At 41.6% G+C, this 18,192-nt stretch overlaps 1 protein-coding gene across 9 annotated transcripts in view; it reads right to left on the reverse strand.

Annotated features, from left to right (window-relative positions):
• Nucleotides 1-18,192, reverse strand: part of LOC131670224 (multiple PDZ domain protein-like) — a 209,321-nt gene that overhangs the window by 2,324 nt on the left and 188,805 nt on the right. For 3 of the 9 annotated variants that reach the window (XM_058945643.1, XM_058945642.1, XM_058945641.1), the window contains exons 2-3: nt 7,550-7,692; nt 127-835 (exon numbers count right to left, since the gene is read on the reverse strand). In XM_058945643.1, coding sequence (XP_058801626.1) covers nt 127-835; nt 7,550-7,691 — 851 coding nt within the window. In that variant the 5' untranslated portion in view covers nt 7,692. Of the gene's footprint in view, nt 1-126; nt 836-2,072; nt 2,635-2,691; nt 3,093-7,549; nt 7,693-18,192 lie in introns of those variants that run through there. The other 6 variants (XM_058945646.1, XM_058945647.1, XM_058945645.1 and 3 more) reach the window with 6 other exon arrangements.

The raw sequence follows: 18,192 nt of genomic DNA on the forward strand, positions 1-18,192 counted from the left end.
AAATAAAGTTGTATAAGCTATTATTTAGATTGTTTATCGGTTATTCTATCAAAGAATTAACGTATGGGTTTTCGATAAATATTTTCAATAAGTAAAAATTACCGAAATAAACTTTATATATTTCACCTGTTCTGCATCGCGCGAAATTTAGCAGCCAAACAACTTGACGGCGTTACGCTACTAAATGGCTTCTCTTTCTTCGCCTCCCCGGTGCAATTCTTGTCCTCGAAATTCTCGTCATTCGTGTGTTCTCCCTCGGCGTCGCTCTTTTGCGAGTTGAGCATATCCTTGCTCTTCCGCCAGCGTCTTCTTCTGGGCTTGGGACTGTCATTCAGCTTAAAGCCGAACAATACAAATCGGTCGTCCGACTGCCCAATGCACGGTAGCCTACTTTGCGACTTTGAGCGTCTATTTCGATCTTTCGCTTTCTCCTCTTCGTCTTCGTCGTCGTCCTTGCTAATAATATGTTTTAGATCATTTTCACAGATGGATCGTCGAAATTCAGTCCTCGTAAGCTCGTCGCCTCGAAGCTCGCACATCGATCTGAATTGCCGGTTCTTGTCATCGTCCTCGTCGTCGAGATTATCGTGCTGATCTTTGAGGAAACTCAGCCGAGTGTTGCGCACTCGATCGAGGAGTGGATTACGTTTCTCGACGCTCGCCCTACGTCGCTCCTCCAGTATCTTGCGCTTATCTTTCTTCTGATGCGAGGAGAAGTTGCTACCGCTACAACGTCGTTCGGTCGTCACGCTCGAGGTCTGCACGTTGTAGCAGTTGCGCTGCTCCGACTCCTCCGAGCTTGAGCTACGCCGGCTCCATCGTACCGGTGACATGTCTGGAATACGAAGTCATGTATTAGTTGCACGCATTCAAGTAGCGACCACCCGTTATGTTAGCTTGGTGCGTTGAATTATTACTATGGTGAAGGGGTCAAAACATTTTTGTGTCTGTACGGTTTCGATGAGCCGTTTCCGTTCGATCATTTCGATTAATCTTTGATAACACAATTATTTCACATGCCGATAAATTACCAATTGTTATTTCTATTAACACAATAGATCTAAATGTAAATATAACCAACACATACAATTATTTGCAACGATTTTAAGTATAAATTATTCAACGAAACTCGACTTTTTGACAACGTTTTCTAAAGCTAAAAAGTGTTTATGTTATGAACGTGCTTGTAATGAAAGTTCAGTTATAAATGTTCCGCAATCGCATTCCTGTCCATAACTCGAAAAGATATCTGGATTTTACATACATTTCAGAGACAATAAATCAATTACATCAGACTATTCTCGAAAGGAATTCGTAATTATCGGCGAGTCAATATTAAACTCACACGAAAGTTAGAAAACAAATGTTTAAATTTCCCGAGACCTGGATATAAATAAAATTTCCGAAGAAAATTTACATAAACATACAAAGATAAATGCGAGAGAAATAAATGAATACATGCTAATGAACACTTAGATTTTACACCATTTGAAAATTCACAATCAAATTTTAAGTTGGTTTGCATTGTTTTTACAAAAATAGCATCTTCAAAAACAGAGATTATTGATATTTGTTAATTATAAAACGATTCCTCGATAATAATTTTTCAGTGATGCCCAATAATTAGCAAATCATAAAGTATAATTCCACGTAGTAAACGCATATTAATATCGATAATAATCGGAATCACAGGTTATAACGAGTAGAACAATAGTAGATATGTGGCATGCCATGAGTTATTATTAACAAGTTGGCGGGTGTATGATTCAAAAGTGGAAATGTATCGAGAAAGTAAACTACTCAGCAACCAGAATAATTCATCCATTATCGTTGCGCCGTGAAATACTTATCAAAAATGCTTTTTGATGACAACACAGATATTGTCAAGTGCGTTGGCATATATATATATATATATATGTGTGTACTCGTCGGAATGCCGCTGAGGTAAAACACGCACACAATTCAGCATGCCAATATGTCGTTAGTAGCACACGCAAACACACAGAGAAAGTATATAAAACGAAGTAAGGAATTTGCGAATGAAACACTCAGAGTTCCGGAAGGCTATTTACGTTTGACGATCTGCTGGAGGCAGTCGGCCTTTGCATCCGCACGCCGATGGGAAACCCTCGGGATCATTTTTCTTCCGCCTGCTGTGGCAGCCAATCGACTCCCCTTTTTTGCTTTTTTTTACTGTTTCGACGAGTTTGAGATTCCTTTAGGAAGCAAAGCACTACACTTGAGTGTGAAAGAAAGAGGATGAGAGTTAGTTTAGGATGCACACTTCTTTAATTTGTCGGATGACAGAGAGAAAGACTGACGACGTGATGACGTTGGATTTACCCGGAACGCTTACTTCATCCGACGTAAGAGCACGTGCAACTGAATCAACAGACATCTACGGAAGAGGATATAAGTCTTTTGGAATGTTAGAAGGAAAAACGAGCGAGAAATCAAGAAACGTTAAAGTCTCTTTCTTTCTCTCTCTCTCTCTTTCTCTCGATATATATTCTATGGCAACATTCGTTTTTTATTTGGTTAAATCAGCGTCTTATAAAACTTGGCTTCACGTCGCCTTCCCGAGATACAAAAGAAACAGGTTCTTGTATTCCAAAAACTTGGGATCTTTCCGAAAGAATTAAAACAACATACAACTATCTTGGCGAAAGAACAAGGAACGAAGGAACGTACCTCTGGTACGAGTTGACCAGCACATCTTGAACATCTTCGAAGCGTTTGAGAAAGAAGTGGGTTCACTTACACTGAATGTTCATTATATGTATTAAAAATAGTTAATATACCGAGGGTCGGCGCGCGGAAAATCGCGTGGCTGCGAGCGTTACGACGAGCAATCGCGAACTGAACTGACTCGGTTCTCGTTTTTTTTTGTCGGTCCTCCGCCCGCACCGTACGTGTGTGCGTTATAGCGGCGCTTTGCGCGACTCGACCTGCGGCGCGGTGGGAGGTGGCATTGTCCGCGCGCCAAGCGTGACGCCCAGGATGTATCAAGACGTGTAGCGCGGGAGGAAGTTAAGACTTGTTGAATGGATCTTAATGGATCTTCCGAGAGCGATACACTTTGCCTACCAAAGCGATTGTTCACTTTCATTGTCCATCTTTCTTTTCGCCGTTGTTTTGTTTCATGAATTTTCATGATGTCCCCCTCTCGCGTCTATCAAGTCACTTTTTTTACTTTTTCAAATCTATGCGAATGTTCTTATATGTGGCATTGGATCGGTCGGCAAGACAATTAGAAAGTGTGCTTGTTTATTGAATGTGTTCTTGGCCTCCTTATGAAGATCTATTTTATTGCCAGCGTTAATGCATTCCGGTACATGCACTTTATGAATTTAATTATCCATGCTAATTAGGTGAAAAATCCACTCGCACAAGTACGACTGCGCATTGTTGGAGTTATCGATAATTAAAAGAATACGCGCTACGGATTGTCATTCCGACCTCTCTCGCCTTGCAGGATAAGAATCAAAAACCAACTCGACCTCTTTGTCTTTTTCAAAGTAAACATTAAGGCGTCTTCTTATCGTTATCAAGACTTGACGTACCTGTGCCTTCACGACACGTTAAAAATTGTAGTAATATCTCGTTTATTATACGCACGCACAATAAATAAAAAGAAACCAGAACGAGTAAACGTTCCAAGGGAAAAGCCGATGAAAAATGAAATAAAAAGTAAAATTGGCTCGCTGAGAGAAATTCATCCCATCAAAATTCACCAAAGCACCGTGCGCGCGTGCGCCGCGAAATCCAAGTTTAAAAATACTGGATTAGCGTTGTATACGCCGTTCCTCTATTCTCCCCGCTCCACATTCTGAAAATAGGAGTGACGGGCCGGGGGGAAGAGAAAGAGACAGGGGGACAGAGGTTTGGTGAGTTCAGGGAAGCGGGTCGTTGACTAATCTCATCTCCACAGCAGTCTAGCCTCGGCGGAGGTTGTTGCCCATCGTGCGGTTGTTCGCGCTCGCGCGCAAGGCCCACACCTGTCGCGATCAAGGTAAAACAGCGATCGCCGTGTTTTGGTTACGCGGAGGATGGACGTTTATTTTTTCCAATTGTACGAGGCGAGCGCGGTCAACGGCACGGAACTTTTATTTTCGAACGAGGAATGCTTTCGACCCGACAAATCATTCCTTTTATTTTTGGAATGCAAATCCAACTGGCAATTACGTTCGAAGCGTTTGATTTGCATAAATCATCGGGGCGTTCGGCAAGATGTTGCGAGCGTGTCTTGCACGCTATGAAAAGTCCAGAAAACCAGATTAATAAGTCACGTGCAATGAAGGAGAACAGATAAGACGGAAAGAGAGTAGTCGTGTGCTCGTCGAGGCAAAACTTTGACGTAATTCACTGTAACTTTACGGATGGAAAAGGCGACCGCGCAAGTTTCTAATAATTTTCATCGCAACATTGAAAACCGCAGCGCTCATCGATACGCCGATTTCTATTTTGCTGGATATCTCCTCCCTTCCGCGCTTCACAGTAGTTTGTTGGCACTTTTTCAAAGCTGTCACCGTTGAAAATCTATTATGCAAAGCAGAGTGATAAATTCAGTTAAGAGCCAGTTTAACAAGTTATCTCAAAAGGGACTTTAGCTAAACGATTCCATAATTAGAATGCGCTAAGAAAAAGTCTGAAACTTTCCAAACTCGTGCTCATTTGTACGCGTCGCGAGGTGGTGTCGGCGAGATCAGCGGGTAAGTGTGCCGAGATGGACGTTAAATGACTGTACGGAGACACAAGATGGAAAACCAGTGTGTATGTATATGGAGAAGAGACTGCTTATGGAATTCGATGCAGCCTTACCCGTTCGGTCAGCTGGTCGCTGAACTACCATCGATATATGGCTAGTTAACGCTTTCTCCGTATCGACCTGCAATTTTTTACCAGACTTACTTATTCGTATTTCATTAAGAAGCATCCTTATCTCTCACTGTTGGAATAATAAAGACCTTTTTTGACGTTTGATAATTTTATATAACTCACTGAATAATTTGCAGATAATAAATAGATCTTCAACATCTAATGCCTAACCCACAATCGTGACTTAACTTAGCTACAATATCATTTCACTGTTTTATGACAATTACTTTTATACAGTTGAGTAGAATGGTACTGTTAAATATTGAAATAATTCTATATTTTAAGAATATTAACCTACTTAATGGCTCATAAGCTATTATAGATTGTGTGGATTGCTTCAAAGGAAAATTCAGCGCTGAGTTTTAAAAAGTTGGTTCTAATCTTAAAAAAGGTTATCTTTGCTCTCTTTGTTGATTGTAATTTTCATTTCGTTATTCGTGTGCTCAGGCGAAATACTTGACTTATAACACTATTGATGGCCATTTAGTTCGTTCACATTACAATACTGAACGTATATTGGCAAAAGAAATTATTTTTATTTAATAAATTTTTTAATAGCTAGATTATTCATTCACCTTGTGTTATGTAAATGCATTTGAGTGACTTCAATGACCAAAACAAAGAACGAAATTTAAGTTATTCGATAATTATAATTATTCTTTTAAGTTGCAAGGCGGAACAAAATGAAACTTTTTACGTTTTGAAAATGTACTCATTGCCAATAACTCGCGCAAAATTCGAAATACTTGTTGATACCATGAAAAGAAAAAAGTGAAAAGCGTAACGCGGTGATTTCGCAAAAACCAGTAGCCAGGCGAAAAAAGTCGCGCTATCTCGAGCGCGATTTTCTCCAGCCTACGCCATAAAGTCACATATCCATCGAGTCTACAGCAGACCGCAGCAGCGGCGGCGGCGCGGCGGCGACCCGGCACACATATAGTACTAGGTAAGTGCATTTGTTATTTCCCGCCGACTCATAAATCGCTCGAGGCACAGATAAATTCACGACAATGGCCAATAATAGAAATTTCTCGTTTCGTCTTTTTAGCTCGTCTTCTCCCTCGCATTCTGACTCTTCGCGCAAGAAGAAACTTTCTCTCACGATGAGCCAAGTCCAAGGCCAACGTATGCGTATACGTATGCGCAATTACGCGCTTACAGGCGTTCGTTCGATTCTCCTGACAGCGCAACGACTTTTTTTCTCCGCATTAAGCGTCCGGGGGGCGTGCGAGCGTGTACACACATACCTGCGAATAAGGACTATCGCGTTCGCGGTTTTTGTTTTTCGAAAAAACGGGTTGAGACAAGACAGGAGTTATTGAAAAAAAGGGGGAAAATTATAGGTGTTTGAGGGAGGAGGAGCGCCGAAAAACTTGCATCCTTCCTGTCGTTTGTCTCTGAATTTTACGCCTGCATGCTCGTAAAGTGCACACTTTTCTTTTCAAAGAATTCACTCACACGGTTTTATGCACGTAAATCCGATGTATTCCATACATTACGAAAACGTTCAATTTTTGAACACTGATGGAAACATCTCTTCATGAATATGAATTGCTGGCTTCGTCCGTAAAACAAATTTTTGAAGCACAGAGGTTAAATTATTAAAGAATACTTTTAATTAAGCTAGCGATCATTTGTTTACGTTTCTGTCTCTCAATTCTCGGGTTTTTTTAGAAAATACTTCTACTCAATCAGTATAAAAAAAACTAGGTAAAATTGTTTTCGTAATTAATCATTTAATTTTATATACCGTTTAAAAAAGTGGTTAGAGCTTTTCAAAAGCAAAATCAATTCCGCTACGTACAAAAGATAGTTTCGTTGATGTATTTCACCAAAGATATATAAATACATTGAATTTGCGTCATTACCCACGTAAAATATAATTTTGTCAAAGGTTCTGGAAAAATGAATGAGTCGCAGCAATACAATCATAAATATTTCATGGAACTAAAAAAAAGATTAAAAAAAAATAGAAAATCTATAAAAAGAGGGAAAAAAACGATCGATCAGCTCGATTTTGGCGGATGAAATGTCAGGCGCTCGTTCATACATGAGCTGAGCCAGTAAAGTCACTTTTGCAATTTACGGGCAAAAGAGAGTGTCGCTTTGCACCTGCACAGGAAATCGGCTATCGATCCGCTCGCTGTACTACTCGGGTTTCGCTCGCATCCTTGTCGCCCCGTTGTCTTATAAGGTAAGCCAAGCTTTATATTGGCGAAGCTCGAGGCAGTCGAAACCTCGGCGTGCAGGCCGAAATTGGCGCAACCGCGTCCGGCTGCTTGATCAATGTTACGTTTGGTCCGAAGAAGAGTTTAATTTCGAAGTCTCGACGTTTTTTCATCTCTCGACAGGATGGTGCAGTTGATTACGTTGAAGAAAAAAAATTTTTTTTTTAAAACGAGGAATGTTACTTATTTCTGTCGAAGTCACAAGTCTATGAGTCTAATTGAAAGAAGCCGCTTATCGCGCACCACCGCGCACGCCGCACTCGTCCTCGCGAAATCCCGCAGCGCGTTAAACCTGCACGCAGCCGATACCTTGAAGCACAACGGCCAAAAGTCCGCCGTGCGCGTGGCATCGATTGTCTTTTCGAGCGAGAGATCGTCGACGTGAGATAGCCTGCGGCAATTCACGTGGTGTACATTGTGCTGAGGCCGTGGACGGCTTTTACCTCGGAACTTGGAGACGGCGAGAAGCCTGGACGTGGAGTGCCGAGTGCATGCTTCCGGGTTCTCATCTGCGTCGGTACGCAGGGGGCTGAGGCTCAGCAGGCGCGGTGCCGCTTCCGCGTGTTGGGCCCGAAACCAGCGCATCCTGAAAACAATGAGAGAGAGAGTGTGCAAATTATGTTATGCAAATACATGGTTACGTTTTGCTCGCGGCCCATACGTTGCGCAACGTCCAATGCGTGCGCGAGCGTCGAGCGACTTGCGCGGTAATTATCGTGATACGCCACTCTGTTCTTTCTCGGCCCCGGTGGTTTGCGCCTCCGAGTAAGCTATTTCCATGGAATCAAACTTCGGGAGGTATGGCAGTTAGCGAGCCTCGGCCGTTAGTGGGCTTTCGACAGACAAATCGCGCGGTTGGATAGTGACAGAGCGTCCTGCTGCAGTCAAAAAAATCGCGCATAAACGAGTTCGCGCTCGGCGCCGTGCATGCGAAACCAGTAAATCCGCAACAATCCGCGAGCGAGCTCCATTATCGATAATAACTTGCTCGCGCGCGACCGAGATAGCTGTACATTCCAGTCGCGTGTCCGGCGATTAGCCTGGCATTAATAGGGCCGGTGCATTGCATTTTTATCCGGCGTATGCTATATTTCGACACGATATTATATACCTGTTGCCGCAGGAGACAGAGAGAGAGAGAGAGAGAGAGAGAGAGAGAGTTAAGGTTCGTGATTTTTCTTCAACGTCAGGTTTTGTTTCAGCACGGCTGCTCACGCGGTATGAAATTGTCGTAGCTTACAAGTGAGAGAGAGGATATGATTCTCTCATTTAAATTGCTATGCCATTCTTGACTGGCTGCTGCTAGAGAATGGAACATTGCAAACGGGAAAGTCGTTTTCTTGGACATGAAGTAAATTGCGGTTCTCTGTAAGTTATCTTGCTTTTAAGTCGAGTTGCTGCTCAAACAAGAGTGAAGACACGTCGAATGGATAATGTCGAAGAAGCTAAGACGAGAGCAGTTAAACCTGAGCCATGAAGAAAAAACAGCTGCGATCGCTGCTATCTCAATTTTCGTTAAACGAACTAAACAACCCTCGTGACTTGTCAATGGGAATATACAAAGTTTCGGTGTGTCTTCGTGTAGACACTACGGATAGCACAATACTCGCATTACCACGGTATATTATGGAATGACGACAAGCCTTATATTCGCCTTTTACAAACTCGACATTACGACGAGGTGGATTTCTTACCGAAAGTAAGAAAAAAGCAGGCTCGAAAATTTCTTTTCGGAGCTTTATATTTCACGCGTATAACTGTAAGCTCAGAGGGGAATTTTTTATTCGTCGCAAAGAATGAAACAATCCGCATCGTTGAGCGCGAGAGAGAAAAAGATGGAATTCCAATGGCTCGCGCGCGAGAATGTGAATCGGAAATGGCGTTGCGTGAATAGTCTTAACGGGACGCCTTCGCGCGCAGACCGCGCTCTTCCTTGTCACACTTTATTGAGTTGTTAACCCGAATTCGAAGACTCCGGGCGTTTTGCAGACGCGCAGCATCGCCGGACACCGTATAGGCCTTTTTTTCTTTCCTCTTGTTCCGCGCCCCTTTTGCTCTCTCGCACGCGGGAAAATAACGAGCTCTTGGCCGTTGCCGAGCCGCGGCAATAAACAATGCACCGTTTGTTCGCGCGCTGCTGCAGCCAGCCTCGCGGGGGTCGAGCGAGACAATGGCAATAACGTCGATGCATCCTTCTTGTTTTTTTTATATTTTTTTTTTTAAAGTTTGGACGATCGCTAATAATGTTTTGCGAGCTTGAAAAGTGAGTGGAAAGGCAGCCTATTACATGAAAGTCTAATATTTATACGCGTGGGCTGAGTTATTGGCTTTGTTTGTCATTTTTATTGTTGCTCAAGTCCTATTAAAAAGATTGACCGTTGTAGTTAGTTAAAAAGAGATGATGTTCTACTGTTGCTGCTGCTGCTGCTGCCGGCCAAATCGCAGCATGTAAAAATTTGTAATTGCTGACTCGTCAATTTTTGGACCGTTAAATTTTACATTTTAAAGCTCACTTGAAACCATAATTCTGGGTGTTCAAGCGAGGAAGGGGGATCTCATAATTTTTCTTCCATAGAGACATATGAGAAAAATTAACTTTGCAAATAAATTTCGCAAACTCATATAGCTTTCGTTTCCTTTTATATGCAGTCGTCAAGAAATGAATGCGACTTTGTACATGTATGCTGCTATGTGCTGCAGAAAAATTTTACTTTTGAAACGCCAGTTGTTTTCTTGAACAATAACATTTACAATATCACATAAGAATGCTCGCAAAAAAACTTGTCGTTGGCAGATATATATATAGTAAGTAGATTCCTTTTGAATAGTTCCGATAATATCGGTTTCTCATCGCATACCACCTTGTAACCATAAAATAAAGAGAAAAAAACACTGTCAACAGAATTGAAAATCAGAAAAAATGATTTTTTTTAATAGAATGCACTTATTTCAGCAGCGCCAATTGTTAGAATTTGAAAGGAATTTAAAGCTAGGCTTCCTCCCCACGGAAGCAAAACGTTTGGAGAAAAGAGAAGAATCTTGTCGCCGTTAAATTCTGCCGATACACATGCTGCCGAAGAAATAATTTCGTAACGTATAGGGAGATTGAATCTTTACGTAAACAGCCCTAATACGATAAGGTGGTTTTAAATCTGGACACGTTCCAATATGGCTTTTCGAATAAAATGTCTTACGTCATTTACGCTGTTTAAGCAACGACAAGTTTTGCGGGTATACAAAAGAAAATCCATGTCTGCGTTGACGTAGACTCACGTAAGATATATCGCAAGTGTTCTAGGCACGTACGTGTTATAATTGCGCAAATGTTGGTTCGCGAGAAGTCGTCAATCGCGAAACGCGCAGCCGTAAGAGATACAAGTCCGCAACAAGACAAATACGCTATGCCGAACAAAGAAAAATTGCGCGCGCCAATGGAAGACGAGGGAAACGCGAACGAGAGAGGTACGCGCTTCTGTGCCTGCTCGCGATATGTCAACAATCTATCGGCTATATGCCAGCAGCGCGCTGTATAATCTTACGCGCAACCTTCTTTGCCTCTCGGAGCTTACGCTCGTGGTGCTCTCGTTTTTCGACAACTTTCTCCTTCGTCGCCGCGCGTAACCCACGCGCGCGTCTCTCGTTTTCACTTTCCGCGCGTGCACCCAGCGTCGTCACTTACAAACCCGCGATCGCGTATTATCGGCTGCCGCGTACTGCGCGCGGGCGCTCAATAATAATAATGGCCGAGTGGCTTTTAACCGAACTTTTCTCGTTTTTTTTTCTTTTGCGGGCACCCGTTGTGAAAGCTGTTTTGCGAGTTTGCCGTTGGCTACTAGTTGCTGCCGCTGTTCGAAAATTACTTCGGGAGACCGAGACAGTAAAGTGTAGATTTTAGAAGTGGATTGGCTTGTTACCGCTCTATATTGTTAAGAGGAGGCACGGTATCTAGATCGTTACGGGTTCTTGTGTTAAATTGAACCGGAAAGTCATTTTCGGCAGCCGTATGGTTTTCCAATTTCTAGGAAAGTCAGTTATTACCAAATTTTTTTCAAGCGTCGTTGCAGAGGGAGTCAGTGATAGATTTTGTCGCTACAAAAACTAACTGCAGTACGTCGGAAGAGGCGGCATAGAAATAATTTTCTAAAACAACGAGCTGACAAGCGATCAATTAAACTCTATCCAGAATTCGGAGGACTCAATCATCGTATCGATTTAATTATACCCGCACAAGTCCAAATAGGAAAAAAGATTAATTGGCTTTTACATAATGTTACTGACATATCCTCCATAACTAAAATCCGATATATTCAGTCGAATCGTAATGTTGAATATTATTTGCTTGGGCATGTTAAAATTGCGTAATAGCAAAACTGCGAGAGAACGAGGAAATGGAAACTTTAAAAGTGCTTAACAAAAAGATGGACAGCTCGCATCACGTAGCAATATTTATTCGTCCGGGATGTAATTACAAGATAGAAAAAAAAATTGCTCGGAAAGGGGAATAAGGCAAGTCAAAATACTCGGTAATTTTCATTTTGCCTGGAAGGAGAAAAAGAAACGAAGAAGAAAGTCAAAATCTAAAACTGACAAGTGAGTCAGTCGCGCGTAAAACCTTGTGTTCATGCCCTTCGACAGGAGAAAGAAGCTTCAGAGAGAGCCTCATTTCCTCCCGGCAGGAGGACTTCTCTCGGCAGCATCCTGTCGGACTGGCTCGCACGCATTACATTATCCCTGTGTGCATGTGTGTCTCGTCTGAAACGAAAGGAGTGAGCAAGAGAACCGAACAAAAAAAATAAAGAGAGAGAGAGAGAGAGAGAGAGAGAGAGAGAGAGAGAGAGAGAGAGAGAGAGAGAGAGAGAGAGAGAAAAGAAACGACGGTGGCGGCAGCGCAGGAGCACTCAGAGAAGAAAAGTGCCAGAGGCGAGCGGCTTCTGTAACGAGCGAACGCCGTCGCCGCCGCCGCTGCGACGATTCACGAACGCGCGGTTTATCTTCTTGAGGTGGTCATCCTATTTTCTACGGACGTGCGTCCGCAGCTTTATTAAAAGCTGGAAACGCAATCAACCAGCAGCTTTTCTTTTTACCTCTGCGGTTCGGTAAAGGGTTTATTCGGTGGCTGGTGCGTGTGTTGCGGCTTAATGGATTTACGGAAGATCCCCTGATATGCTAATATATGTATTATATGATGCGACTGGACGTTATGGTGAAAAAATTTTGCGGTATTTTGGTTTCGACTGACAAGTTTTTTTCTCTTATTATCGGAAGACAGGAAAGTGAAATTAAAATTATTCTTGATACCTATTTGCCTAAAATTATAGGCATCAAGTTTTAACTTCTCGATTAGTTTCGCGTATATAACAGAGTCAGACTTTCTCGGTACTCATTAAGATATCTTGAGGGAATAATAATTGGCTTACCAAGATTTTTTAGGACAGCTTAATTTTGATTGCTCACGATAAACTGTTCGCGGCTATGAAAGTCACCTTTGAGTAATAGCTTGATTTTCCTTATACTATTTAATTCGACTTTCTCTGTAAAAAAATGTTAATGCCGCTTCTCGAGAGTCGTAAGCATGAACGATATTGAGATGAAAAACCAATTTTATTGTATTCTGATTGAGATTTTATTATTAAATTTGATTAATATGTTTGCGATGAAACGATCGAGATCTTTATGGAACTTCACGTCTGCATTTGAGATTGACCGAGAGAAATGGCAGTACGATTTTTTTTTATGTTCCACGTATCACATAAAGACTTGTACGGTTGTTGCGTGATCGCAACTGAGCAAAGTATTAAGTAAGAATTAATTGGCCGGTCTTTGATCAGCAAAAAAGAGAAGAAGAGAGCAAATGTAACTTTAAACTGGAAACATCGTTGCAGCTGCCTGAAAACATGGTAACGTAAATAATTCATTGCAATAATTCGAAACAACTGGTGGAACGTCAGTTTCATTGGCTATTTATTTTACGCCAGTTGTCACTCGTAGAGTACAAAAAATAAAAATGCATTACTAGAAGAGTAATAGTGGGATCATAAAAACGCAGATGGATTTTCATTAACCTGTAATTGATGACCTTACAGGTAATTCAAATGTTGTTTCCTTGACGTTTCACCGTGAATATAGTCCGCAGGAACAATCCTAACTAATGAACCCATCGTAAAAAAAAATTGCGTATATCCTAGAGGAGAAAAATTCAAGCTTGCGCACGCGTCATTATAACAGGGCCTCTGCGCGATTGTGCAGCCATTAAAAAAATAAATGCCAAGCATAGCGTACCCGTGCAACGTCACATTAATCATAAGCGCGTGCAGTTAGACACGCATCAACAAGAAGTATGTCCCGAGATAACATAAAATAAAAAAAAAAACAACAAAAGAAAAAGTAAAAAGAAAGATTCGTTGGAGAAAGTGTCGTTAGAATACGAACTTGAATTTGAAAAATGCCATCATCTGGATCGCTAATTAAAGCGCGGCAAATCCAGCTGGATACTCTCTGCCGTCCCGAAATTCCTCGGCGCATATCTCGCGTTTAAAAGTAAATAGTTTTGAAGATCCTTGCGAGAGTTTGTGTATATTGCTTCCTGGAAGCTTTCATCTTTGATTCCCACGAGCTCGCTCGCTCGCTCGCTCTCGCGAATAAGGTGTACCAAATAAACCTTGCGATTACGCGGGATAAGAAAATATTTTATAACGAGCTTACAGTATGATAGATCGATGATTGCGCCAGGTGAAAGCTGTCGATGAATTTCCACTTGTTAATATTCGACGGGCAGGTAAGGATTTTTCCCATTGCGAAAGAACGTTGACGCGCGCGAGGCGTTCGATGAGCACGCGACGAAAGGGGCACACCGCCTATACGGATGATCGATCGCTGATACTTCGCTCGCGCGAGCACGTATATATAGACGCGATCATTACATGAAAAAAAAATCCTATTAAAGCATTCCCAAATTCTTTTCTTATGATACAGCCTACGCACAACAAAGTGTATTATTATTATACAGTTTCTGCTCGTCGGAAGTACCGCGGTCCTTTTTAGCGAGCGCAGAATCAGCGGCGGCGGCAACAGCAGCAGCAGCGTGCCGAGCATTCTCCTCTGCTCCGCGCAGCGGAGAGTGAGCGGAGTGTGTATAGGCAATGCATGTGCGTGCCTAAGGACGAGAGCCCAAGGTCGTTGCTCGAAAGGGAACGACACAAAGAGCAAGCTACACAGCAAGACAGAAAGAGAGAGAGAGAGAGAGAGAGAGAGAGAGAGAGAGGGAGAAGTAAGTACCTCTGTGCACCAAGCGACACTTGGAAACTGCGCGACTGCGACTTCCACTGATAAAGCCTGATTTATTTGTCGTTACAGCTATCGGCTAATCTACGTTCTATATGCTTTTAATAAATGTTCCAAACGAACAAATTTTCTGTTTTTTTTTTGCTTCAATAGATCGAGCTAGATATTTTATCTTGTTGGAATGGCCAGTGAGATCGGAATGCTTATAATCATTGTTTGGTACACTTATTTTGCATAACTCGATAAGCTTCTGTATGTATTTTAAAATAATTCTATTCAAGCAGGGTTGCCCTAATCCACGTTATCTGTGAAATGCGTAATTAGATATTGTTCTCCTGAATCGATCGGTATTTTAAGAAACTTTCTTGTAATAGAGAGTTTGGAATGTATAATTTTGCGCGTAACAGTGAATGCGGGCGTCGATCCGGATGAAACAAATCGGCAGGATTCTATACTGTACGGAATGAAGTTACGCAGGCGTCGTTTATTTCGATAAAAGAAATTATAGGGTGATTGCCGAGGAATCAACATGCAAACGTTGAATTAATGAATGAAAGAGCAGGCGTTTCCATTGAAAGAGAAAAAGCGCAAGTATCGAGATCGTTGCGTCGCCGATGAGTAATTGGAAGTATTGAAATGTATACCGTGCACGCGCCCTCAAAGTGTAATCATTCAATTTGTCAAATTGATGATTGAAGCCATTGAGCGCCTGTGCGAGTTGCAGAGACAAAGAGTGCACAGATTGATCGTGACTCATTTCTCATTCGAGCGTACAGCGCGATGATACGTATGATTTTCGTGATGTTTCGCTATGATAAAAATAAACGCTGATGCGTATCAGTTTTTATGCGAAACGGAACTTGCGCGAGCGTGTAATTTTATTCCCGCTGCTATCCCTTTATGTTTTCACGCGATATCTCCATTTGATTTCACGATCAAGGTTATACGTGCACGTGTACGGCATGCAAGGTATACACGATAGGTCTGCAATTAGCAATCTACTTTCTGATGGACTGCGTTTATCCTTGGTAATATGATTCAATAAAATAATGCACGCGTGCGAACGCTACTTTGTGATTACTCAATTTGCCCCGATGTTACGTGTCAATTAAAATTCTTAATTTCTGACTCTTTGCAAACATTTTCTTTTTTCAGATCACGCTACGAACGTCGATTGGGAAATAAACATCGAATTTTAATAGTCTGATTGCATTGAGAATCACAACAATAGATATTCGGAAATTTAATTCGAAAGGATCTGAGAGAGAAGAGAAAAAATTGAATGAATGAAACGCTCAACCGGTTGAAAGCTTGCAGAAATGAATCACCGAATTCTTACGTTATAATGTTAACGTAATCGTATTCAGCGCCAGAAAACACTAATATCCTTTTTAAAATGCTGATGTAAACGCTTGAATTGTAAAATATTTGAAAGGGAACTATCAATCGGGAGATAATTATTCGATCACTTTCGAGAAAGAATGACTTAGCAGCAAAACAAAAAAAAAAGAAAACTTCTGATCCTGCTCCAAACAGAGTACAAATCACAAGTAACGAAAAAAAAGAGACTTGCGTAAATCAGTGATTCCCCTGCACGTAAATACCTTGTCACCCGATTGTTCAACTTTAATACAGCGAGCGGTTAAGAGGCCTATAACACGCTCGAAGAGAAGAGAGAAAATGTCCCGTTAAAACGAAAAGGCCACGAGTAGTGCGGGGGTGTCGCGCGTCGAAAGCCGCGTAAGCTTGAAAAAATGCGTTGAAGAGGATAGCAGCCCTGTGGCATGCTTCTCTTCCTCTCTATATCTATACAATACGATACACACACGCGCACATGTATGCTTAACTGGTCGCGAGGCAAAACGACGGTGCTTACTAGAAAATCTCGCGCGCGAACACGCGGACCGTTGGCTTCACCTCTCTCTCTCTCTCTCTCTCTATCTATGTCTCTGCCGATATACGCGTAGAGATTCATCGCTTGAGCGGGCTTATCTCTCGAGTCCGATGGAATTTCTTAATTACGCTTTGAGAATTCTTCAGCGGTAAATAGTTCTTTGTTTATAAATAATTCGCGGCTTGTTCTTATCGCGACATTGAGGAAACGAACAGACCTTCTGCCGGGGATTGCCGCACGTGCGCATACGTGACGTCAGCGAAGAAGGACACTTTTAAAAAAGGCGCGAATAAATTAGACTGATAAACTTGGCTTGTTCTTGCTTTTCGTTGTCCGATCGAAAGAGGCTCTCTTTTCATTGCGCACGCGCGCGAAGGCTACTGCTGCGAAAAGGATGTATTCCGAGAAACGCTAAGAAGGATTTAAAACACCGAGAGAGAGAGAGAGAGAGAGAAAGAGAGAGAGAGGTCTTTTGTTTGCGCGAGCTGGTTAAGTTCTTCTCATTTTTTTGCACTTCTTTAATAAGCCCATGTTTACGACTTTTGCTCAACTGCCTTTACAATTACTATCTACGAGCGAATATAATGTTTTTATTGTGTAATCGCGCGACTAGTTGTAAATTTTATTAAAGAAAACGCTGGATACTTTCAAATTCGCTCGCCATTGAAAAGTATTTTGCACTTACGAAATCGGACTCTGAACGAGCGATCTGTCTTAATTGAAAGCGAGAGCGCATTAATCAACATCCCACCTCGTCTCAATTAATGCAATAGGCCGCGCAACACGCGTGTAGTCTTTTCGAACAATGCCTTCGTAAAACAGTTTGCACGTGGCGCGTTTAATCAAGCGACCGCCTCTATCGAAATTGATCATTCGCGCGCCTCGTAAAACTTTCTTTTTCTTCACCGTAAGCGAAAAGACAGCGGCGACGTACTGTCTACGATTTTCGGTTTATGTTCACCTGTACGCGCCATCAGAGCGTGATGATGTTTCAATAATCCTTTCTCACGAGAGGCAGACGACCAGCGCGCAATATGTGTTCATAATCGTTACGTAATTACGTTGCCAATAGCCAACTTCATTCGATTGGTATATAATCAAGAGTATTAAATCTTTGTAAGGAGGCATATATTTCTCTTTTTAAACGCGATTTGATATTGCAACATTACTTTTATATTATTCTCTGACTTTTATACAAACGATCGTATCAAAGTAAAGATCGACGTTTATTATGAATGTGATGGTAAGTAGGTTAACTTGTGAAGCTTCTATTATTGTGCCGAATTGTTGAGTTGCATTAATTAAACGGCATTACTTCATTAAACAACGATACAGCGAAGTTGTTGAATGACCGCGTGTGATAAGAAAATAAAAGAGCGATTACCTTATATAATTTGGTCTCAAATGAACTCGCGTACTTTGTAAATAAAATTAAAGAATTTTCAATTGGGAGCACTCGCTTCGATCAACGTTAAGTTTATCTTCTCTTGTTTTCACCTTTTGTACATACATCTATCATTCAATTCAAAACTATGCCTCAGCTGGTTTTTTAATCTTACAAGTACACCGACGTTCCATTAATGTATCAATAAGTGTTACATGTTATTGTCATTAGAAAGAGAGGTACGGGCGTATGTATACGTACATACAAAAGCTTTTATATCATTTCCTGACTTCCTTTCATCAGAATATAATAAACAAATATGTGTGTATGAAGCAATAGATTTTCAAATACTATATATCTAGTAAGTGCAAGCTCACGTAGTATGCTCGGTTATAAAACTGGAGAACAGACATGAACTAACGCCGCAATTAATTTACAGTTAATTTGCAAAAAGCCCTCATTCATAAAACTCGTATGCGCAATCATCCTCATTTGAATATTAGTTTTGAAGACGTCGACCCTTATTT

This window comes from Phymastichus coffea, unplaced genomic scaffold (genome assembly GCF_024137745.1).
Source record: "Phymastichus coffea isolate CEN01 unplaced genomic scaffold, Cenicafe_Pcof_1.1 PCOF00104, whole genome shotgun sequence".
NCBI lineage: Eukaryota > Metazoa > Arthropoda > Insecta > Hymenoptera > Eulophidae > Phymastichus > Phymastichus coffea.